This window comes from Eucyclogobius newberryi, unplaced genomic scaffold (genome assembly GCF_026437365.1).
Source record: "Eucyclogobius newberryi isolate DKJ021-1_F unplaced genomic scaffold, fEucNew1.0.hap1 SCAF_7, whole genome shotgun sequence".
NCBI classification, from domain to species: Eukaryota; Metazoa; Chordata; class Actinopteri; order Gobiiformes; family Gobiidae; genus Eucyclogobius; species Eucyclogobius newberryi.
Window position 1 is genome coordinate 39,966,486 of NW_027316389.1, and position 27,285 is coordinate 39,993,770.

General features: G+C 44.7%; 1 protein-coding gene across 1 annotated transcript in view; it reads right to left on the reverse strand.

The window, feature by feature from the left end:
- Positions 1 to 513: 513 nt before the first annotated feature.
- The window catches only part of mctp2a (multiple C2 domains, transmembrane 2a), a 151,596-nt gene continuing 124,824 nt past the window's right edge, over positions 514 to 27,285 (reverse strand). Inside the window, exons 19-22 of the mRNA XM_072435032.1 lie at positions 10,620 to 10,729; positions 10,211 to 10,320; positions 8,058 to 8,155; positions 514 to 648 (exon numbers count right to left, since the gene is read on the reverse strand). Coding sequence (XP_072291133.1) covers positions 586 to 648; positions 8,058 to 8,155; positions 10,211 to 10,320; positions 10,620 to 10,729 — 381 coding nt within the window. The 3' untranslated portion in view covers positions 514 to 585. The remainder of the gene's footprint in view (positions 649 to 8,057; positions 8,156 to 10,210; positions 10,321 to 10,619; positions 10,730 to 27,285) is intronic.

A 27,285-nucleotide genomic window follows, 5' to 3' on the forward strand; every position in this document is an offset into this window, starting at 1 on the left:
CAGTTCACTTATTTTAATAATAAAATAATAAACAAATTGTATTAATGATACAATATTTCACATATATATGTGACATATATATGTCACATATATTTACAGGTTTACACATGATCTGAGCTCTTATCTGAACAGCATGAGTCAAACTAAAGCCTGAAGCATCTTTTCTTTACCTCCAGCTCGCGGTGACAGCACCATGTGCCGCCTGTGCAGGCACCGAGAGGGTCCCTCAGGGGCCGTCAGAGAGCAGCGGGCCGTCCTGTCAGGTGGATACTGGGGCAGGCCCAGAGGTGAGCACTGGGGCCGGTACAAGGGCCGGTACAGGAGCAGGGGCCGGTACAGGGGCTGGGGCAGGGGCCGGTACAAGGGCTGGTGCAGGGGACAGGGGCCGGTACAGGGGCCGGTACAGGGGCTGGGACAGGGGGCGGTACAGGGGCCGGTACAAGGGCTGGTACAGGGGACAGGGGCTGGTACAGGGGACCGGGGCTGGGGTAGGCCCACGGGCTGGTACAGGCACAGGGGCCGGCACAGGGTTCTGGTACAGGGGCTGGGGCCGGCACAGGGGCCAGCGCTGGAGCGGAGGGCCCCTCACTTCCTCCTCCTTTGAGGCTGGCTGCCTCCCGCAGGCGCACACAGACTGCTGTACTGCACCTGGACAAACAAACAGCTTTGGTCAGAGCAGGTACCGGAGCTCAGCAAAGCGCTCTCTAATGGCTCCCTGAGGAGAGGCGAGCGCAGAGCGAGGAGGGCGAGGAGGGCGAGGAGGGCCCCGAGAGCCGGGCCTGTAATGAATCATGTTTTAAACTGTGGAGCAGAGGGGATTAACCACAGTGGGAGGATCTAAAGAGGCAGGGTCCTCCAGTTCCCCCGCCTCTGCCACATCAGTGTTAAAACGGGCGTGGAGACGACCTGTCAGCACCTGCACAACTCTCCGTCCTCACGAAAGTTTGTTCTCATCACACACAGGCACAAAGCAACTTTCCTCACTCTGACCTACTGCCTCCTTCTTCTCTTCAGGCAAAGACTCTGCTAAATATAACATCACAGCCATTTCCCTTTTCCCCCAGGAAACAATAGCAAAATGAGACGCATTTATTCACAGCCATGACTTTGTGTACAACGAGTGCAAACTGTGCGTCTTTGACATTCAAAAATGATTAAACTGTGAATTCTTCCCTGAAAAATGGAGGCTGTAATTGACAAACACTGATCATATGAGAAGAGGCAGAAAGGTAGGATTTGAGAGCGGCGTTTGAAGCCTGCAGTGCTGCGAGTGGGTGGGATAAAGGTGCACTATGCTAATTAGCTGCTTTCCGTTATTAGAACGGGAGATGGGATGTGGGAACAAAGTGAACGTGCATCAGAACATGAAGCTGGCCTCAGAAGTGACAGATGCCGGCGTGCGGGACAGGCAGGCCGCGCCTCGCGCCCGTTTGAGCCGCTCTTTGTGGACCAGCTCCGACTCTAATTGCCAAGTCACATTTGAGAGAACGACAAGAGTGAGTCGGTGCCTTGTTGGTGCCTTGTTGGTGCCTTGTTGGTCCCTTTGTGCCGTGTTTGCACCTATCTGAGCGGGCACTTCTAAGTCCTCACAAACAAACCGCGCCCTCCCCTGTGTATCACATGTTCAGGTGATTCTTCACAGTGCCCAATGAAACATGCTCGGGACCGTTTTTAGCCCGTTTGTGTTTTCATGATTGGAGCTATTTTCAAGATGCACTTTGTCTTTTAAATCGTCCTGGAAAAAAAAAAACAATTGTCTCCCTCGGAAATTTGAAAGTGAATCCTTTTCAAAGCCCAAACGCTGGTATTCCACTGGGACGGAGGACGAACAAAGGATGGAGAATCAAAATGTATTGGGCACCTTGTTTTGCCAGCTCAGTCAGTCAAATCTGCAACAATCCAGGCAGCGGCACATCACAGAGCAGTCGCCGACGGTTACGGCGGAGGAGGACATGAAGGCCGCCCCACAGAAGACTGAGGTGACGGTGCAGCCGCGGCACCTGGAGATTAAGGCTGTGTGTTTGTGGCACCACCAGATGCACTGACAGCTCTGGCTTCATGTACCAGACGCACGAGTACTGCACGTGTCGTTTGTTCTAGAAGGACGTGTGTGAAATAAGATGTGCTCAACAGTTTAATGTATTGATATGACCATTTTTGAGTTGTTATTATCACCAGTTTTCAATAATAGATGCTGTTTGTACATATTTGTTAAGATGTGACTCTCTTTTTGGAGATGTAAAGCCTTTGTTTGTGTCCTGTGCTGTCATGCTTTGTACTTCATCTTTTCATTTCTGACGTCACCACAGCACACTCATTAAAAATATGCCATTGTAATAGATTTAGAACAAAGAGTTAGTAGGAAATGAAACTGGTACATCATGGGGCAGCTAACAAACTAACACGTGTATGTTCCACCACCTTCATGTTCCACCGGCTTCATGTTCCACCAGCTTCATGTTCCACCGGCTTCATGTTCCACCAGCTTCATGTTCCACCGGCTTCATGTTCCACCAGCTTCATGTTCCACCACCTTCATGTTCCACCGGCTTCATGTTCCACCAACTTCACGTTCCACCACCTTCATGTTCCACCGGCTTCATGTTCCACCACCTTCATGTTCCACCGGCTTCATGTTCCACCAGCTTCATGTTCCACCACCTTCATGTTCCACCGGCTTCATGTTCCACCAGCTTCATGTTCCACCAGCTTCATGTTCCACCACCTTCATGTTCCACCGGCTTCATGTTCCACCAGCTTCATGTTCCACCAGCTTCATGTTCCACCACCTTCATGTTCCACCGGCTTCATGTTCCACCAGCTTCATGTTCCACCAGCTTCATGTTCCACCGGCTTCATGTTCCACCACCTTCATGTTCCACCGGCTTCATGTTCCACCAGCTTCATGTTCCACCGGCTTCATGTTCCACCGGCTTCATGTTCCACCGGCTTCATGTTCCACCAGCTTCATGTTCCACCAGCTTCATGTTCCACCGGCTTCATGTTCCACCAACTTCACGTTCCACCAGCTTCATGTTCCACCAGCTTCATGTTCCACCACCTTCATGTTCCACCAGCTTCATGTTCCTTCATGTTCCACCAGCTTCATGTTCCACCAGCTTCATGTTCCTTCATGTTCCACCAGCTTCATGTTCCACCGGCTTCATGTTCCTTCATGTTCCACCAGCTTCATGTTCCTTCATGTTCCACCAGCTTCATGTTCCACCAACTTCACGTTCCACCAGCTTCATGTTCCACCAGCTTCATGTTCCACCGGCTTCATGTTCCACCAGCTTCATGTTCCACCAGCTTCATGTTCCACCGGCTTCATGTTCCACCAGCTTCATGTTCCACCAACTTCACGTTCCACCAGCTTCATGTTCCTTCATGTTCCAACAGCTTCATGTTCCTTCATGTTCCACCAGCTTCATGTTCCACCAGCTTCATGTTCCACCAGCTTCATGTTCCACCGGCTTCATGTTCCACCAGCTTCATGTTCCACCGGCTTCATGTTCCACCAGCTTCATGTTCCACCAGCTTCATGTTCCACCGGCTTCATGTTCCACCAGCTTCATGTTCCACCGGCTTCATGTTCCACCAGCTTCATGTTCCACCAGCTTCATGTTCCTTCATGTTCCACCAGCTTCATGTTCCACCGGCTTCATGTTCCACCAGCTTCATGTTCCTTCATGTTCCACCAGCTTCATGTTCCACCGGCTTCATGTTCCACCAGCTTCATGTTCCACCGGCTTCATGTTCCACCAGCTTCATGTTCCACCAGCTTCATGTTCCTTCATGTTCCACCAGCTTCATGTTCCACCGGCTTCATGTTCCACCGGCTTCATGTTCCACCGGCTTCATGTTCCACCAGCTTCATGTTCCACCAGCTTCATGTTCCACCAGCTTCATGTTCCTTCATGTTCCACCAGCTTCATGTTCCACCGGCTTCATGTTCCTTCATGTTCCACCAGCTTCATGTTCCTTCATGTTCCACCAGCTTCATGTTCCACCAGCTTCATGTTCCACCGGCTTCATGTTCCACCAACTTCACGTTCCACCAGCTTCATGTTCCACCAGCTTCATGTTCCACCGGCTTCATGTTCCACCAGCTTCATGTTCCACCGGCTTCATGTTCCACCAGCTTCATGTTCCTTCATGTTCCACCAGCTTCATGTTCCTTCATGTTCCACCAGCTTCATGTTCCACCAGCTTCATGTTCCTTCATGTTCCACCAGCTTCATGTTCCACCAGCTTCATGTTCCACCGGCTTCATGTTCCACCAGCTTCATGTTCCACCGGCTTCATGTTCCACCGGCTTCATGTTCCACCGGCTTCATGTTCCACCAGCTTCATGTTCCTTCATGTTCCACCAGCTTCATGTTCCACCGGCTTCATGTTCCACCGGCTTCATGTTCCACCGGCTTCATGTTCCACCAGCTTCATGTTCCACCGGCTTCATGTTCCACCAGCTTCATGTTCCTTCATGTTCCACCAGCTTCATGTTCCACCAGCTTCATGTTCCTTCATGTTCCACCAGCTTCATGTTCCTTCATGTTCCACCAGCTTCATGTTCCACCAGCTTCATGTTCCACCGGCTTCATGTTCCACCAGCTTCATGTTCCACCGGCTTCATGTTCCACCAGCTTCATGTTCCTTCATGTTCCACCAGCTTCATGTTCCTTCATGTTCCACCAGCTTCATGTTCCACCGGCTTCATGTTCCACCGGCTTCATGTTCCACCGGCTTCATGTTCCACCAGCTTCATGTTCCACCAGCTTCATGTTCCTTCATGTTCCACCAGCTTCATGTTCCACCAGCTTCATGTTCCTTCATGTTCCACCAGCTTCATGTTCCACCGGCTTCATGTTCCTTCATGTTCCACCAGCTTCATGTTCCTTCATGTTCCACCAGCTTCATGTTCCACCAGCTTCATGTTCCACCGGCTTCATGTTCCACCAACTTCACGTTCCACCAGCTTCATGTTCCACCAGCTTCATGTTCCACCAGCTTCATGTTCCACCGGCTTCATGTTCCACCAGCTTCATGTTCCACCGGCTTCATGTTCCACCGGCTTCATGTTCCACCAGCTTCATGTTCCACCAGCTTCATGTTCCACCGGCTTCATGTTCCACCGGCTTCATGTTCCACCAACTTCACGTTCCACCAGCTTCATGTTCCTTCATGTTCCACCAGCTTCATGTTCCACCAGCTTCATGTTACACCGGCTTCATGTTCCACCGGCTTCATGTTCCACCGGCTTCATGTTCCACCAGCTTCATGTTCCACCGGCTTCATGTTCCACCAGCTTCATGTTCCTTCATGTTCCACCAGCTTCATGTTCCACCAGCTTCATGTTCCTTCATGTTCCACCAGCTTCATGTTCCACCAGCTTCATGTTCCACCAGCTTCATGTTCCACCAGCTTCATGTTCCACCGGCTTCATGTTCCACCAGCTTCATGTTCCTTCATGTTCCACCAGCTTAATGTTCCTTCATGTTCCACCAGCTTCATGTTCCACCGGCTTCATGTTCCACCGGCTTCATGTTCCACCGGCTTCATGTTCCACCAGCTTCATGTTCCACCAGCTTCATGTTCCTTCATGTTCCACCAGCTTCATGTTCCACCAGCTTCATGTTCCTTCATGTTCCACCAGCTTCATGTTCCACCAGCTTCATGTTCCACCAGCTTCATGTTCCACCGGCTTCATGTTCCACCAGCTTCATATTCCACCGGCTTCATGTTCCACCAGCTTCATGTTCCACCAGCTTCATGTTCCACCAGCTTCATGTTCCACCGGCTTCATGTTCCACCAGCTTCATGTTCCACCAACTTCACGTTCCACCAGCTTCATGTTCCTTCATGTTCCACCAGCTTCATGTTCCTTCATGTTCCACCAGCTTCATGTTCCTTCATGTTCCACCAGCTTCATGTTCCACCAGCTTCATGTTCCACCGGCTTCATGTTCCACCGGCTTCATGTTCCACCGGCTTCATGTTCCACCGGCTTCATGTTCCACCAGCTTCATGTTCCACCGGCTTCATGTTCCACCAGCTTCATGTTCCTTCATGTTCCACCAGCTTCATGTTCCACCAGCTTCATGTTCCTTCATGTTCCACCAGCTTCATGTTCCTTCATGTTCCACCAGCTTCATGTTCCACCAGCTTCATGTTCCACCAGCTTCATGTTCCACCAGCTTCATGTTCCACCAGCTTCATGTTCCACCAGCTTCATGTTCCACCAGCTTCATGTTCCACCGGCTTCATGTTCCACCAGCTTCATGTTCCACCAACTTCACGTTCCACCAGCTTCATGTTCCTTCATGTTCCACCAGCTTCATGTTCCTTCATGTTCCACCAGCTTCATGTTCCTTCATGTTCCACCAGCTTCATGTTCCACCAGCTTCATGTTCCACCGGCTTCATGTTCCACCGGCTTCATGTTCCACCGGCTTCATGTTCCACCGGCTTCATGTTCCACCAGCTTCATGTTCCACCGGCTTCATGTTCCACCAGCTTCATGTTCCTTCATGTTCCACCAGCTTCATGTTCCACCAGCTTCATGTTCCTTCATGTTCCACCAGCTTCATGTTCCTTCATGTTCCACCAGCTTCATGTTCCACCAGCTTCATGTTCCACCAGCTTCATGTTCCACCAGCTTCATGTTCCACCAGCTTCATGTTCCACCAGCTTCATGTTCCTTCATGTTCCACCAGCTTCATGTTCCTTCATGTTCCACCAGCTTCATGTTCCACCAGCTTCACGTTCTGTGCTGTTTCAACTTGATTTAAAAAAATACAGAATATAACAGTGATTTGTTTTGACCAGTAGCAAACTTGTAAATGTTTATATAAGAATTTCCGTCTCTTTCCCATTTATTTTGAATATAATTGGTAGAATGGCTGTCCAGGATATGAATGCATTTATAATGCAGTTATTATTCCCCTGAAAGATGTGATTTATAAGCCTTAATACTGAAGGTTGTATTGGTGATCATGCTTTGTTTGATTTCTTGGTTGTAATAACTCCTTATTTGCAAGTGACTGTAAAAATCCTTTTTCTCTAAGTCAAAGATTTATTTTAAATTATCAAAGCGTTTGATATAATTTTATATTACAATCTGGTAAAAAACAAAAAATAATAATTATCCAGCTCTTAAATTTTGGGTCAATGCTGTTTGGATTAACACTTTTTTTCATAAAACAACCAGTTTAAGATTTGAACATCTTTGCTTAGTTTGTTTTACTCAGCTCCTTCCATGTCGTAAGCACAGATTTGACCCAGGGATTCTGCATTCCCTCCATTTGACCCAAGCGTTCTTCATCTGTAAATAAGGCCTGGCACATTTTTGATAGTTTTTTATGTGATTTGACCTGTTTTTCATGTTGTCTTCTGTATTCTCCTTACGATGCTACGATGTAAAATTCCATTCCCAATGGTTTGTTATTGAGGCGTCTGTATGAGCCTCAGAGCCACTCGGAGGTGACAGTGTCTTTGCTCGCTCAGCTCAGCCCGCTCAGCTCGCTCAGCTCGCCTGTGGAGTCACCTGGAGTCTGACACTGCTTGTGTGGCACTTCATTTCCTGCTCTCCTCTGGTCTGCGCCGGCCCACCCACCATCACACTGCCCTGACAGCTCTATCAGCGCCGTGATGTAAACGCTAACGACACGTGAGCCGCTGCTAATATGTGATCACATATGGCACCCGGCAAGACCACCGGGGGCGCATGGCTCCATGAACTGTCCCTTCCCGCCGTGTCGCTCGACCTCGCCACACCAAAACAACTCCGTCCTAGGATTTCCTGTCCCCTCGCGTCCGTCAGCCGCCTTCAAAGGCTAATAACTGCCTGGGCTGGTGCAATATGCTGGTGGATCTGAGTATTTTCCCCCCATTGCTAAGATTCCGCTTCGCGCATAATTGGGCCAGAGTGGTGAATCCATTAATAATCAAACAAAGCCGGAAGATACATTTCCACAACACTTGGGAATTGTGCTACAGCAAATAATGCAGACATCTTCTGGGAATTCCCTCTTCCCATCCGTATGCAAAATTGGACCCTTACCTTTTGAACATCAGAGGGGATCCTCTGGAGGAAATCCAGCATTTCATTATTGTCAATAGTATACGGGTTGCGCAGCTTCTTGGTAAATTTGTTAACGCCTGTGAAAACAAGAACACATTAATAAATAAAGGCGTCCCAGTCAGCAGTATATTTTTAAACCCAAATGTTCAGATGAGGACAGCAGAGGTTCCACAATGTCAGGAGGATAGTACAAGCCCTGTAGTTAAAGTAGCTGTAGTATTAGTAATAAGAACACTGCAGTAGTCCTACATAGTCTCATAGCAACACAAATCAAGTTTGACCTCCACCAGTGACAAATGTCCCGCAGTGGCAGGAAATGACAGTCTGCTGCTTATTACAGTGAAGTGTCACTATGAAGAGGCGGGGCTTATCAGTCCTGCAGTTTTGAACAGGAAGTCAATGGACCTGTTTCTATTACTGAGCCTTTTCAGATCAATGTGGCGCTTTACAATGAACAAAATGTGAACTGATGATCTGCTTATGTTATGTCTCCTTTAATGCTCCATTCCACTCTCATGTGGGACATTCGTTAACATCTCCATGGAGACAGAGTGCACCTGAAATAGTGAGAGGACTTGTGTCAATCCCATGCAACATGACTACAACTCCATAAAGCCTCCATGGCAGCAGTTAAAGGACACACATTGTGAGCACGTGGAGACATTTTACTGCACGTCCGTCACTTAAAGACGGTAAACTATCTACAGCAAAGAATCCAGGCCAACTTTCTGACTTTTGTCTCCTCCAGCCTGACCGTGGCTCTATATTTACTTTGGTTGATCCGCTGAGTGTTTTGGGAGTGTTGCTAGCATACATCCCCTGCACGCACAGAAACCAGGGACCTCCATGTGCTTGCGGGGGTCTTTAAAAGCTCGTCTCCTCACTGCAGAGACGGGGTTAACAGGAGCGCGTTTGATAGCATGTGTTTGGGTATTGATCGGCACGCTGAAGAAAGGCAGCAGGCAGCAGCGGTCTGGTTGCTGGAGGAGGTGGAGGAGTTTCTGACCGGCGAGATGGTTGTGCATTAAGTACGGCGGTGGTAGATAATGAGAGGGAGGACCAAGGGAGAGCAGACGCCCAAGGACATGGACCAGCTTTGTCTTCACTGGCCCACACGGAGCTGTGGCTGTCTCGTTAGTACAATGTTTGGTATGGAATATTAGAAAAAGAGTAAAGTGGCCACATTTGTGACATGGTATGTTGTACTTTTGTAGCATGTTGGGGGGAAGTATAACTATAAATATATATATATAAATATGTTGGGATCAAAAGTGTGCAAGTAACGTTGGACACTTGAAAACCACGGCTGGCCTTGCATCTCCTGTATCAGGTTGGATCAAAAGCCACACTGTCGTCGTCCTATGAGTTTTGTCAACAGGTCTAAAAATATTTGCCTCCAGAAATGGATCCAGAGGGACCAGTCCTACTGTCCAGGTGCTGTATTTTAGGATCAGACACAATGTGGCATGTTTTCTCTGTGCTCAGACTCGCCGGGCAGTAGATACATGATTACATGACTTTTCTACCTTCAAGGCCGTCAAAGTGCTTTACATCTATGAACCACTCACACATGAACACACCAGTGTACACAGACTCTGTACACAGTGTCTTGCCCAAGGACTCTGTGTACTTGAAGTATCGCCTTTTCTTCTTCAGTGACCGTCTAACAGCAGAGATATATAGTCTTTGCTGTTATTTTGGTCAGCAGTGGCTTTGTCTTGACACTTTGCCATGCTAGTGTTATTCTTATGGTGGAGTCATGACCTCTGACCTTAACTGAGGCAACAGAGGCCGTTCTTTGGATTCTTCTTTTATGACCTCACCTCTTGGATGAGTCGTTGCTGCTCTTTGGTCGTTGGCCACATATGTTTGGTGGATAATGGCTCTCACTGTGGTTGGCTGGAGTCCCAAAGCTTTTGAAATGGCCTTTTCCAGAATCTCAAGTACTTTTTTTCTCATTTGTTCCTGTATTACTTTTTGGATCAGCATGATGTCTAGTTTTTGAGGATCTTTTGATCAACTTCACTTTTCAGGCATGTCCTGTGGGGCAGTAATCAGATCTGGGTGTTGGGTTCTGTTTGAATGTCGTGCAGGGAGCTAAGTATGAGTCAAAAGTACTACATGAGTCTTACCGCAGATGAGTACGAGGTATCTGAGGGGGATGAAGTAGAGCAGAGCCGTGGCCACAAACAGCACCAGGCAGGCCATGCACGACATGAAGGGCACCGACCAGTTGCATATGCTGCAAAAGTGATTGAGCATTAACATTCAATACTTCATAAAAATACTACTTTTATGGTATAAACGTATGGATATAATATAATATTTCAACACACAGCATAGATCAGTGCTATGGCCCAGGGGGCTAGAACGTAGCCCTCAGTCTAAATGAATGGGTCCAAATGATCAATATATACGTATGTAAAATATATATATATGTTTTACGAATTATAACATAACATCCAACATAAGCACTACAAATGATTGTGTTCAACATCAACACTGGACTTTAAACTATGCATCTGGAACACGTCATGTTACTTTTTGACTCTTTCTCCGATGTTGGCGATTTCCTCCAGGACGTTTTGGACGACCAGCACCACCTCCTGCACCATATGGATCTTATCCATCAAACCTTTGCGGGCAGCATCCTAAACAGAAGAAATAAGAATAAAAACATTTGTTAGGTGAAGATTCTGAGCAGGAAGAAGAGAAAGAGAATCTTCTTGAAACAGAAATGTTTGTGGTTTAAGGTCTTTTCTTGTCTACGATGGAATAACACGACTAATAAAACATGATCAAAGACACACGTGTGTGTCATAGGATCACACACGCTTTATCTTGTGAATGAATGTTCCCCGCCCACGTCCCGCCCACGTCCCGCCCTCATGGGGAGGAGCCTGTTCTGATCTGAGGGGCCCCCACACTCACATCTGAGGGGCCCCCACACACATCTGAGGGGCCCCCACACTCACATCTGAGGGGCCCCCACACACATCTGAGGGGCCCCCACACTCACAGACACACAAGCCTCAGTCTGGTGTGCTGCAGTAGGCTGGACAGGGTATGAAGTACACAAGCAGTATTACTACACCCAACAAACCACCAATCAAGACTTAAACTACTTTAGTTGCACACAGGACTAAACCAGGTCTAAACCAGGACTAAACCTGGACTAAACCAGGTCTAAACCAGGACTAAACCAGGTCTAAACCAGGACTAAACCTGGACTAAACCAGGACTAAACCAGGACTAAACCTGGACTAAACCAGGACTAAACCTGGACTAAAACAGGACTAAACCTGGACTAAACCAGGACTAAACCAGGACTAAACCTGGACTAAACCAGGACTAAACCAGGACTAAACCAGGACTGAACCAGGACTAAACCTGGACTAAACCAGGACTAAACCAGGACTAAACCTGGACTAAACCAGGTCTAAACCAGGACTAAACCAGGACTAAACCAGGTCTAAACCTGGACTAAACCTGGACTAAACCAGGACTAAACCAGGACTAAACCAGGTCTAAACCAGGTCTAAAACCAGGACTAAACCAGGTCTAAACCAGGACTAAACCTGGACTAAACCTGGACTAAACCTGGACTAAACCAGGACTAAACCAGGACTAAACCAGGTCTAAACCAGGTCTAAAACCAGGACTAAACCAGGTCTAAACCAGGACTAAACCAGGACTAAACCAGGACTAGGACCAAATCAAAGCCACGCCCCCGTTCGATCACTTTTTCAGCAATTCACAAAAATACATTTAGTGATTCCAAGTTTGAGTCGCATAGATGTGGCTAAAGCTTGAGTACACATGGAAACTACAGTACTACAGTACAACAGTACTACAGTACTACAGTACTACAGTATAACAGTACTACAGTACAACAGTACAACAGTACTACAGTACAACAGTACTACAGTACTACAGTACAACAGTACTACAGTACTACAGTACAACAGTACAACAGTACTACAGTACAACATTAGTACAGTACTACAGTACAACAGTACAACAGTACAACAGTACTACAGTACAACAGTACTACAGTACTACAGTACAACAGTAAAACAGTACTACAGTACTACAGTACTACAGTACAACAGTACTACAGTACTACAGTACAACAGTACGACAGTACTACAGTACTACAGTACAACAGTACTACAGTACTACAGTTCTACAGTACAACAGTACTACAGTTCTACATTACTACAGTACAACAGTTCTACAGTACAACAGTACAACAGTACAACAGTACTACACTACTACAGTACAACAATACTACAGTACAACAGTACTGCTGTACTACTGTACTGTTGTACTACTGTACTACAGTACAACAGTACAACAGTACAACAGCACTACAGTACAACAGTACAACAGTACTACAGTACAACAGTTCTACAGTACAACAGTACAACAGTACAACAGTACTACAGTACAACAATACTACAGTACAAAAGTACTACAGTACAACAGTACTGCTGTACTACTGTACTGCTGTACTACTGTACTACAGTACAACAGTGCTACAGTACTACAGTACTACAGTACAGCAGTACTACAGTAATACTGTAGAACTGTAATACAGTACTACAGTACTACAGTACAACAGTACTACAGTACTACAGTACAACAGTACAACAGTACTACAGTACAACAGTACTACAGTACAACATTACTATAGTACAACAGTACAACAGTACTACAGTACTACAGTACTACAGTACAACAGTACTACAGTACTACAGTTCTACAGTACAACAGTACTACAGTACAACAGTACTACAGTACTACAGTTCTACATTACTACATTACTACAGCACAACAGTTCTACAGTACAACAGTACAACAGTACTACACTACTACAGTACAAAAGTACAACAATACTACAGTACAACAGTACTGCTGTACGACTGTACTGTTGTACTACTGTACTACAGTACAACAGTTCTACAGTACAACAGTACAACAGTACTACAGTACAACAGTACTACAGTACAACAGTACAACAGTACTACAGTACAACAGTTCTACAGTACAACAGTACAACAATACTACAGTACAACAGTACTACAGTACAACAGTACTGCTGTACTACTGTACTGCTGTACTACTGTACTACAGTACAACAGTGCTACAGTACTACAGTACTACAGTACTACAGTACAACAGTACTACAGTACTACAGTAATACTGTACAACTGTAATACAGTACTACAGTACAACAGTACTACAGTACTACAGTACAACAGTACAACAGCACTACAGTACAACAGTACTACAGTACTACAGTACTACAGTACAACAGTACAACAGTACTACAGTACAACAGTACTATAGTACAACAGTACTACAGTACAACAGTACTACAGTACTACAGTACTACAGTACTACAGTAAAACAGTACTACAGTACTACAGTACTACAGTTCTACAGTACAACAGTTCTACATTACTACAGTACAACAGTTCTACAGTACAACAGTACAACAGTACAACAGTACTACAGTACAACAGTACAACAGTACTACACTACTACAGTACAACAGTACAACAATACTACAGTACAACAGTTCTGCTGTACTACTGTACTGTTGTACAACAGTACTACAGTACAACAGTTCTACAGTACAACAGTACAACAGTACTACAGTACAACAATACTACAGTACAACAGTACTACAGTACAACAGTACTGCTGTACTACTGTACTACAGTACAACAGTGCTACAGTACAACAGTACTACAGTACTATAGTACAACAGTACTACAGTACTACAGTAATACTGTACAACTGTAATACAGTACTACAGTACTACAGTACTACAGTACAACAGTACTACAGTACTACAGTACAACAGTACAACAGTACAACACTACAACAGTACTACAGTACTACAGTACAACAGTACTACAGTACTACAGTACAACAGTACAACAGTACTACAGTACAACAGTACTACAGTACAACAGTACAACAGAACAACAGTACTGCAGTACAACAGTACTACAGTACAACAGTACTACAGTACTACAGTACAACAGTACAACAGCACAACAGTACTACAGTACTACAGTACAACAGTACAACACTTCTGCAGTACAACAGTACTACAGTACAACAGTACTACAGTACTACAGTACAACAGTACAACAGTACGACAGTACTACAGTACAACAGTACTACAGTACTACAGTTCTACAGTACTACAGTCCAACAGTACTACAGTACAACTGTACAACAGTACTACAGTACTACAGTACAGCAGCACTGCTGACTGCAGTACAGCAGTACAGCAGTACAACAGTACTACAGTACAACAGTACAGCAGTACAGCAGTACAACAGTACTACAGTACAACAGTACTACAGTACTACAGTACAACAGTACTACAGTACAACACTACAACGGTACTACAGTACAAGAGTATTACAGTACTAAGGTACAACAGTACAACAGTACTACAGTACAACAGTACTACAGTACTACAGTACTAGAGTACTACAGTACAACAGTACAACAGTACTACAGTACTACAGTACAACAGTACAACAGCACAACATTACTACAGTACTATAGTACAACAGTACAACAGTACAACAGTTCTTCAGTACAACAGTACTACAGTACAACAGTACTACAGTACTACAGTACAGCAATATAACAGTACGACAGTACTACAGTACTACAGTTCTACAGTACAACAGTACTACAGTACAACAGTACTACAGTACTACAGTTCTACAGTACTACAGTACAACAGTACAACAGTACAAAAGTACTACAGTACTACAGTACAACAGCACAACAGTACTACAGTACTAAATTACAACAGTACAACAATACTACAATACAACAGTACTGCTGTACTACTGTACTGCTGTACTACTGTACTACAGTACAACAGTACAACAGTACTACAGTACAACAGTACTACAGTACAACAGTACAACAGCACTACAGTACAACAGTACTACAGTACAACAGTTCTACAGTACAACAGTTCTACAGTACAACAGTACAACAGTACAACAGTACTACAGTACAACAGCACTACAGTACAACAGTACAACAGTACTACAGTACAACAGTACAACAGTACTACAGTACAACAGTACAACAGTACTACAGTACAACAGTACTGCTGTACTACTGTACTGCTGTACTACTGTACTACAGTACAACAGCGCTACAGTACTACAGTACAACAGTACTACAGTACTACAGTACTACAGTAATACTGTAGAACTGTAATACAGTACTACAGTACTACAGTACAACAGTACAACAGTACTACAGTTCTACAGTACAACAGTACAACAGTACAACAGTACAACAGTACTACAGTACAACAGTACTACAGTACTACAGTACTACAGTACAACAGTACAACAGTACTACAGTACTACAGTACAACAGTACTACAGTACAACAGTACAACAGCACTACAGTACAACAGTACTACAGTACAACAGTTCTACAGTACAACAGTACAACAGTACAACAGTACAACAGTACTACAGTACAACAGTACAACAGTACTACAGTACAACAGTACTACAGTACAACAGTACAACAGTACTACAGTACAACAGTACTGCTGTACTACTGTACTGCTGTACTACTGTACTACAGTACAACAGCGCTACAGTACTACAGTACAACAGTACTACAGTACTACAGTAATACTGTACAACTGTAATACAGTACTACAGTACTACAGTACAACAGTACTACAGTACTACAGTACTACAGTACAACAGTACTAGAGTACTACAGTACAACAGTACAACAGTACTACAGTACTACAGTACTACAGTACAACAGTACAACAGTACTACAGTACAACAGTACTACAGTACAGCAGTACAACAGCACTACAGTACAACACTACAACAGTACTACAGTACTACAGTACAACAGTACACAACAGTACAACAGTACTACAGTACAACAGTACTACAGTACTACAGTAAAACTTTACAACAGTACTACAGTACAACAGTACAAAAGTACTACAGTACAACAGTACTACAGTACAACAGTACAACAGTACTACAGTACTACAGTACAACAGTACAACAGCACAACAGTACTACAGTACTACAGTACAACAGTACAACAGTACAACAGTTCTGCAGTACAACAGTACTACAGTACAACAGTACAACAGTACTACAGTACTACAGTACAACAGTACGACAGTTCTACAGTACTACAGTACAACAGTACTACAGTACTACAGTACTACAGTTCTACAGTACAACAGTAATACAGTACAACAGTACTACAGTACTACAGTTCTACATTACTACAGTACAACAGTTCTACAGTACAACAGTACAACAGTACTACAGTAAAACAGTACAACAGTACTACACTACTACAGTACAACAGTACAACAATACTACAGTACAACAGTACTGCTGTACTACTGTACTGTTGTACTACTGTACTACAGTACAACAGTACTACAGTACAACAGTACAACAGCACTACAGTACAACAGTACTACAGTACAACAGTTATACAGTACAACAGTACAACAGTACTACAGTACAACAATACTACAGTACAACAGTACTGCTGTACTACTGTACTGCTGTACTACTGTACTACAGTACAACAGTGCTACAGTACTACAGTACTACAGTACAACAGTACTACAGTAATACTGTACAACTGTAATACAGTACTACAGTACAACAGTACAACAGTACTACAGTACTACAGTACAACAGTACAACAGTACTACAGTACTACAGTACAACAATACTACAGTACAACAGTACTACAGTACTACAGTACTACAGTTCTACAGTTCTACATTACTACAGTACAACAGTTCTACAGTACAACAGTACAACAGTACAACGGTACTACAGTACAACAGTACAACAGTACTACACTACTACAGTACAACAGTACAACAATACTACAGTACAACAGTACAACAATACTACAGCACAACAGTACTGCTGTACTACTGTACTGTTGTACTACTGTACTGCTGTACTACTGTACTACAGTACAACAGTGCTACAGTACAACAGTACAACAGTACAACAGTACAACAGTACTACAGTTCTACAGTACAACAGTACAACAGTACAACAGTACCACAGTACTACAGTACAACAGTACAACAGCACAACAGTACTACAGTAGTAAAGTACAACAGTACAACAATACTACAATACAACAGTACTGCTGTACTACTGTACTGCTGTTCTACTGTACTACAGTACAACAGTACAACAGTACAACAGTACTACAGTACAACAGTACTACAGTACAACAGTACAACAGCACTACAGTACAACAGTACTACAGTACAACAGTTCTACATTACAACAGTACAACAGTACAACAGTACTACAGTACAACAGTACAACAGTACTACAGTACAACAGTACTGCTGTACTACTGTACTGCTGTACTACAGTACAACAGCGCTACAGTACTACAGTACAACAGTACAACAGTACTACAGTACTACAGTAATACTGTACAACTTTAATACAGTACTACAGTACTACAGTACAACAGTACAACAGTACTACAGTACAACAGTACAACAGTACTACAGTACTACAGTACTACAGTACAACAGTACAACAGTACTACAGTACTACAGTAAAATAGTACTACAGTACTACAGTACAACAGTACAACAGTACAACAGTACTACAGTACTACAGTACAACAGTACTACAGTACAACAGTACAACAGCACTACAGTACAACACTACAACAGTACTACAGTAGTACAGTACAACAGTACACAACAGTACAACAGTACTACAGTACAACAGTACTACAGTACAACAGTACTACAGTACAACAGTACAAAAGTACTAGAGTACAACAGTACTACAGTACAACAGTACAACAGTACTACAGTACAACAGTACAACAGCACAACAGTACAACAGTTCTGCAGTACAACAGTACTACAGTACAACAGTACTACAGTACAACAGTACAACAGTATGACAGTACTACAGTACTACAGTACAACAGTACTACAGTACTACAGTACTACAGTTCTACAGTACAACAGTACTACAGTACAACAGTACTACAGTACTACAGTTCTACATTACTACAGTACAACAGTTCTACAGTACAACAGTACAACAGTACTACAGTACAACAGTACAACAGTACTACACTACTACAGTACAACAGTACAACAATACTACAGTACAACAGTACTGCTGTACTACTGTACTGTTGTACTACTGTACTACAGTACAACAGTACTACAGTACAACAGTACAACAGCACTACAGTACAACAGTACAACAGTACTACAGTACAACAGTTCTACAGTACAACAGTACTACAGTACAACAATACTACAGTACAACAGTACTAGAGTACAACAGTACTGCTGTACTACTGTACTGCTGTACTACTGTACTACAGTACAACAGTGCTACAGTACTACAGTACTACAGTACTAGAGTACAACAGTACTACAGTAATACTGTACAACTGTAATACAGTACTACAGTACAACAGTACTACAGTACTACAGTACAACAGTACAACAGTACTACAGTACTACAGTACAACAATACTACAGTACAACAGTACTACAGTACTACAGTACAACAGTACAGCAGTAATACAGTACTACAGTACAACAGTACTACAGTACTACAGAACAACAGTGCTACAGTACTACAGTTCTACATTACTACAGTACAACAGTTCTACAGTACAACAGTACAACAATACTACAGTACAACAGTACAACAATACTACAGTACAACAGTACTGCTGTACTACTGTACTGTTGTACTACTGTACTACAGTACAACAGTACAACAGTACTACAGTGCAACAGTACTACAGTAAAACAGTACAACAGTACTACACTACTACAGTACAACAGTACAACAATACTACAGTACAACAGTACTGCTGTACTACTGTACTGTTGTACTACTGTACAACAGTACAACAGTACTACAGTACAACAGTACAACAGCACTACAGTACAACAGTACTACAGTACAACAGTTATACAGTACAACAGTACAACAGTACTACAGTACAACAATACTACAGTACAACAGTACTGCTGTACTACTGTACTGCTGTACTACTGTACTACAGTACAACAGTGCTACAGTACTACAGTACTACAGTACAACAGTACTACAGTAATACTGTACAACTGTAATACAGTACTACAGTACAACAGTACAACAGTACTACAGTACTACAGTACAACAGTACAACAGTACTACAGTACTACAGTACAACAATACTACAGTACAACAGTACTACAGTACTACAGTACTACAGTTCTACAGTTCTACATTACTACAGTACAACAGTTCTACAGTACAACAGTACAACAGTACAACAGTACTACAGTACAACAGTACAACAGTACTACACTACTACAGTACAACAGTACAACAATACTACAGTACAACAGTACAACAATACTACAGCACAACAGTACTGCTGTACTACTGTACTGTTGTACTACTGTACTGCTGTACTACTGTACTACAGTACAACAGTGCTACAGTACAACAGTACAAAAGTACAACAGTACAACAGTACTACAGTTCTACAGTACAACAGTACAACAGTACAACAGTACCACAGTACTACAGTACAACAGTACAACAGCACAACAGTACTACAGTAGTAAAGTACAACAGTACAACAATACTACAATACAACAGTACTGCTGTACTACTGTACTGCTGTTCTACTGTACTACAGTACAACAGTACAACAGTACAACAGTACTACAGTACAACAGTACTACAGTACAACAGTACAACAGCACTACAGTACAACAGTACTACAGTACAACAGTTCTACATTACAACAGTACAACAGTACAACAGTACTACAGTACAACAGTACAACAGTACTACAGTACAACAGTACTGCTGTACTACTGTACTGCTGTACTACAGTACAACAGCGCTACAGTACTACAGTACAACAGTACAACAGTACTACAGTACTACAGTAATACTGTACAACTTTAATACAGTACTACAGTACTACAGTACAACAGTACAACAGTACTACAGTACAACAGTACAACAGTACTACAGTACTACAGTACTACAGTACAACAGTACAACAGTACTACAGTACTACAGTAAAATAGTACTACAGTACTACAGTACAACAGTACAACAGTACAACAGTACTACAGTACTACAGTACAACAGTACTACAGTACAACAGTACAACAGCACTACAGTACAACACTACAACAGTACTACAGTAGTACAGTACAACAGTACACAACAGTACAACAGTACTACAGTACAACAGTACTACAGTACAACAGTACAAAAGTACTAGAGTACAACAGTACTACAGTACAACAGTACAACAGTACTACAGTACAACAGTACAACAGCACAACAGTACAACAGTTCTGCAGTACAACAGTACTACAGTACAACAGTACTACAGTACAACAGTACAACAGTATGACAGTACTACAGTACTACAGTACAACAGTACTACAGTACTACAGTACTACAGTTCTACAGTACAACAGTACTACAGTACAACAGTACTACAGTACTACAGTTCTACATTACTACAGTACAACAGTTCTACAGTACAACAGTACAACAGTACTACAGTACAACAGTACAACAGTACAACAGTACTACACTACTACAGTACAACAGTACAACAATACTACAGTACAACAGTACTGCTGTACTACTGTACTGTTGTACTACTGTACTACAGTACAACAGTACTACAGTACAACAGTACAACAGCACTACAGTACAACAGTACAACAGTACTACAGAACAACAGTTCTACAGTACAACAGTACTACAGTACAACAATACTACAGTACAACAGTACTAGAGTACAACAGTACTGCTGTACTACTGTACTGCTGTACTACTGTACTACAGTACAACAGTGCTACAGTACTACAGTACTACAGTACTAGAGTACAACAGTACTACAGTACTACAGTACAACAGTACAACAGTACTACAGTACTACAGTACAACAATACTACAGTACAACAGTACTACAGTACTACAGTACAACAGTACAGCAGTAATACAGTACTACAGTACAACAGTACTACAGTACTACAGAACAACAGTGCTACAGTACTACAGTTCTACAGTTCTACATTACTACAGTACAACAGTTCTACAGTACAACAGTACAACAATACTACAGTACAACAGTACAACAATACTACAGTACAACAGTACTGCTGTACTACTGTACTGTTGTACTACTGTACTACAGTACAACAGTACAACAGTACTACAGTGCAACAGTACTACAGTACAACAGTACAACAGCACTACAGTACAACAGTACAACATTACTACAGTACAACAGTACAACATTACTACAGTACAACAATACTACAGTACAACAGTACTACAGTATAACAGTACTACAGTACAACAGTACAACAGTACTACAGTACAACAGTACAACAGCACAACAGTACTACAGTACTACAGTACAACAGTACAACAGTACAACAGTTCTGCAGTACAACAGTACTACAGTACAACAGTACTACAGTACTACAGTACAGCAGTACAACAGTACTACAGTACTACAGTATTACAGTACAACAGTACAACAGTACGACAGTACGACAGTACTACAGTACAACAATACTACAGTACTACAGTTCTACAGTACAACAGTACTACAGTACTACAGTACAACAGTACTACAGTACTACAGTTCTACAGTACTACAGTACAACAGTACTACAGTACAACTGTACAACAGTACTACAGTACAGCAGTACTGCTGTACTGCAGTACTGCAGTACAGCAGTACAGCAGTACAACAGTACTACAGTACAACAGTACAACAGTACAACAGTACTACAGTACTACAGTACTACAGTACAACAGTACAACAGTACTACAGTACAACAGTACTACAGTACTACAGTACAACAGTACAACAGTACTACAGTACAACAGTACTACAGTACAACAGTACAACAGTACTACAGTACTACAGTACAACAGTACAACAGCACAACAGTACTACAGTACTATAGTACAACAGTACAACAGTACAACAGTTCTGCAGTACAACAGTACTACAGTACAACAGTACTACAGTACTACAGTACAACAGTACTACAGTACTACAGTTCTACAGTACAACAGTACTACATACAACAGTACTACAGTACTACAGTTCTACAGTACTACAGTACAACAGTTCTGCAGTACAACAGTACAAAAGTACAACAGTACTACAGTACAACAGTACAACAATACTACAGTACAACAGTACTGCTGTACTGCTGTACTACTGTACTGCTGTACTACTGTACTACAGTACAACAGTACAACAGTACTACAGTACAACAGTACTACAGTACAACAGTACAACAGCACTACAGTACAACAGTACAACAGTACTACAGTACAACAGTTCTACAGTACAACAGTACAACAGTACAACAGTACAACAGTACTACAGTACTACAGTACAACAATACTACAGTACAACAGTACTACAGTACAACAGTACTGCTGTACTACTGTACTGCTGTACTACTGTACTACAGTACAACAGTACAACAGCACACCAGTACTACAGTACTATAGTACAACAGTACAACAGTACAACAGTTCTGCAGTACAACAGTACTACAGTACAACAGTACTACAGTACAACGGTACTACAGTACTACAGTACTACAGTACAACAGTACTACAGTACTACAGTTCTACAGTACAACAGTACTACATACAACAGTACTACAGTACTACAGTTCTACAGTACTACAGTACAACAGTTCTACAGTACAACAGTACAACAGTACTACAGTACAACAGTACAACAATACTACAGTACAACAGTACTGCTGTACTGCTGTACTACTGTACTACAGTACAACAGTACAACAGTACTACAGTACAACAGTACAACAGCACTACAGTACAACAGTACTACAGTACAACAGTTCTACAGTACAACAGTACAACAGTACTACAGTACAACAGTACTGCTGTACTACTGTACTGCTGTACTACTGTACTGCTGTACTACTGTACTACAGTACAACAGTGCTACAGTACTACAGTACTACAGTACTACAGTACAACAGTACTACAGTACTACAGTAATACTGTACAACTGTAATATAGTACTACAGTACTACAGTACTACAGTACAACAGTACTACAGTACTACAGTAGTACAGTATTACTGTACTAAAGTACTTCTGGTTAATTTATAGCTTTTTCTGCATTTATTTCACTCTTTCTGGGTTTCTACGACACGCCCCTACATGGGAGGACACGCCCCTACATGGGAGGACACGCCCCTACATGGGAGGACACGCCCCTACATGGGCTGTACCACCGGAACATAACTGAAGTGGCTGATATCACGAAATCCTACCAATGGTTAGAAAGAGCCGGTCTGAAGGACAGAGGCTCTGATCATGGCAGGACAGGGGCAGGACAGGAGCAGGACAGGGGCAGGACCTGAACACCAGATCAATAGAGGCCCAGATCTACCACCAGACAAGACCCAAGGTGTAGCTGTGCAAAGGGCCCTGAGACAGTCCCACACATAACTGCAGGTGCAGATGCTGCAGGGACAGCACACATGGAGCTCCATCACCAGGAGCTGACATAGTGTAAGAAACATCTGTGCAGAGCACGGGCTGGAGACCCCAAGGACAAAGTGGAAACACCTCCAAATGTTGTGGAGAACGACTGAGACATGGTCCTCTGGGACATCCAGATACAGACAGACAGAATGGTAATGGAACCAACTGGACATAGTGGTGGTCTCAAGGGTCAGAGGAAAGCTGTGGTGGTGGACGTTGCAGTGCATCATGGGATGGAAACATCCGGAATAAGGAACATGAGAAACTAGAGAAATCCCAAGGCCTCAGAGAGGAACTGGAGAAGGTCTGGAGCCTGAAGGTGTCAGTGGTGCTGTAGTGACCGGAACACTTGGGGCAGTGACCCCCAAACTGGGGGAATGACCCCCAAACTGGAGGAGTGACCCCCAAACTGGAGGAGTGACCCCCAAACTGGAGGAGTGACCCCCAAACTGGAGGAGTGACCCCCAAACTGGAGGAATGGCTTAAGCAGATCCAGGAAAAACATCAGACATCTCGGTCCAGAAAAGTGCAAGAACAGCAAAGATCCTGAAGAAGCCTCAAGCTCCCAGGGGCCTCTGGGAGAGGGCCCGAGCTTGAAGGGGGAGGAATAGAGAGACCACCCGCTGAAGGTGAGGAGATTTTTAGTTTATATATATATATATATACATACACATATAAATGTAGGTACATTTTTGTGACTTCTTTATGTTGTTACATTACTGTGGGTTTTATCCTTTTCATTTAGCCTAAAGTGGCAGATTACACGCTTTAGTGTTTAAATGTGATAGAAATGTGCAGTAACCACAAAGGACAAACAAGACAAACACATTCATCCATAAATAAGAGCCAGAATATGGTCTTTTGTAAACAAAGGAATATGAGGTTTAAGATCCTCAAAAGAACAAACACAAATCCCCAAGACAAATCTGAGCGTCTCATTGATCCTGTTGTTCTGTTTCAGAGGGAGACGGACTAAACATGTGTGTGTTAAATACGTCCTAAATGTGTCTCCACCTATGGGACGTGTCAGATGTGGTCATGTGATCTCCATCTGAACAGGCTCTTCACATCGTTAGTTGGATGAAACCTCTGAAGGGGCGGAGCCTGTTAAACTAAGCATAGGGACCTAAAAAATAATAATACAAACTCAAAACCTACTTACAATCTGACCCCTGACCTCTGACCCCTGACCTCCTTCAGTCCCAATGCCCCGCCTCCTTCAGTGTGCTGCTGTCCTAACACCACACAAGGTCACAACGGGCCCCGAGATGACCCCCCAACCGACCCCCCCAAACCTGACATCCAACATCACCCCCCGGCCCCCAACCGAGCCTCCACACACACACCACCCTCAGAGCCTCCACACACACTCCACCCTCAGAGCCTCCACACACACTCCACCCTCAGAGCCTCCACACACACACTCCACCCTCAGAGCCTCCACACACACTCCACCCTCAGAGCCTCCACACACACTCCACCCTCAGACCCTCCACACACACACCACCCTCAGAGCCTCCACACACACTCCACCCTCAGACCCTCCACACACACACACCACCCTCAGACCCTCCACACACACTATACCCTCAGAGCCTCCACACACACTCCACCCTCAGAGCCTCCACACACACTCCACCCTCAGAGCCTCCACACACACTCCACCCTCCACACACACACCACCCTCAGACCCTCCACACACACACACCACCCTCAGACCCTCCACACACACACTCCACCCTCAGACCCTCCACACACACACACACCACCCTCAGAGCCTCCACACACACACACCACCCTCAGACCCTCCACACACACACCACCCTCAGACCCTCCACACACACACTCCACCCTCAGACCCTCCACACACACACACCACCCTCAGACCCTCCACACACACACTCCACCCTCAGACCCTCCACACACACACTCCACCCTCAGACCCTCCACACACACACACACCACCCTCAGACCCTCCACACACACACTCCACCCTCAGACCCTCCACACACACACACCACCCTCAGACCCTCCACACACACACACCACCCTCAGACCCTCCACACACACACCACCCTCAGACTCTCCACACACACACCACCCTCAGACCCTCCACACACACACTCCACCCTCAGACCCTCCACACACACACACTCCACCCTCAGACCCTCCACACATACACCACCCTCAGAGCCTCCACACACACACACCACCCTCAGACCCTCCACACACACACTCCACCCTCAGACCCTCCACACACACACTCCACCCTCAGACCCTCCACACACACACACCACCCTCAGACCCTCCACACACACACACCACCCTCAGACCCTCCACACACACACACACCACCCTCAGACCCTCCACACACACTCCACCCTCAGACCCTCCACACACACACTCCACCCTCAGACCCTCCACACACACTCCACCCTCAGACCCTCCACACACACACACCACCCTCAGACCCTCCACACACACACACACCACCCTCAGACCCTCCACACACACACTCCACCCTCAGACCCTCCACACACACTCCACCCTCAGACCCTCCACACACACACCACCCTCAGACTCTCCACACACACACACACCACCCTCAGACCCTCCACACACACACTCCACCCTCAGACCCTCCACACACACACACTCCACCCTCAGACCCTCCACACATACACCACCCTCAGAGCCTCCACACACACACACCACCCTCAGACCCTCCACACACACACTCCACCCTCAGACCCTCCACACACACACTCCACCCTCAGACCCTCCACACACACACACCACCCTCAGACCCTCCACACACACACACCACCCTCAGACCCTCCACACACACACACACCACCCTCAGACCCTCCACACACACACACCACCCTCAGACCCTCCACACACACACACCACCCTCAGACCCTCCACACACACACTCCACCCTCAGACCCTCCACACACACACTCCACCCTCAGACCCTCCACACACACACTCCACCCTCAGACCCTCCACACACACACTCCACCCTCAGACCCTCCACACACACACACCACCCTCAGACCCTCCACACACACACACCACCCTCAGACCCTCCACACACACACTCCACCCTCAGACCCTCCACACACACACACCACCCTCAGACCCTCCACACACACACACCACCCTCAGACCCTCCACACACACACTCCACCCTCAGACCCTCCACACACACACTCCACCCTCAGACCCTCCACACACACACTCCACCCTCAGACCCTCCACACACACACTCCACCCTCAGACCCTCCACACACACACTCCACCCTCAGACCCTCCACACACACACACCACCCTCAGAGCCTCCACACACACACCACCCTCAGAGCCTCCACACACACACACCACCCTCAGACCCTCCACACACACACTCCACCCTCAGACCCTCCACACATACACCACCCTCAGAGCCTCCACACACACACCACCCTCAGACCCTCCACACACACACACCACCCTCAGAGCCTCCACACACACACACCACCCTCAGACCCTCCACACACACACTCCACCCTCAGA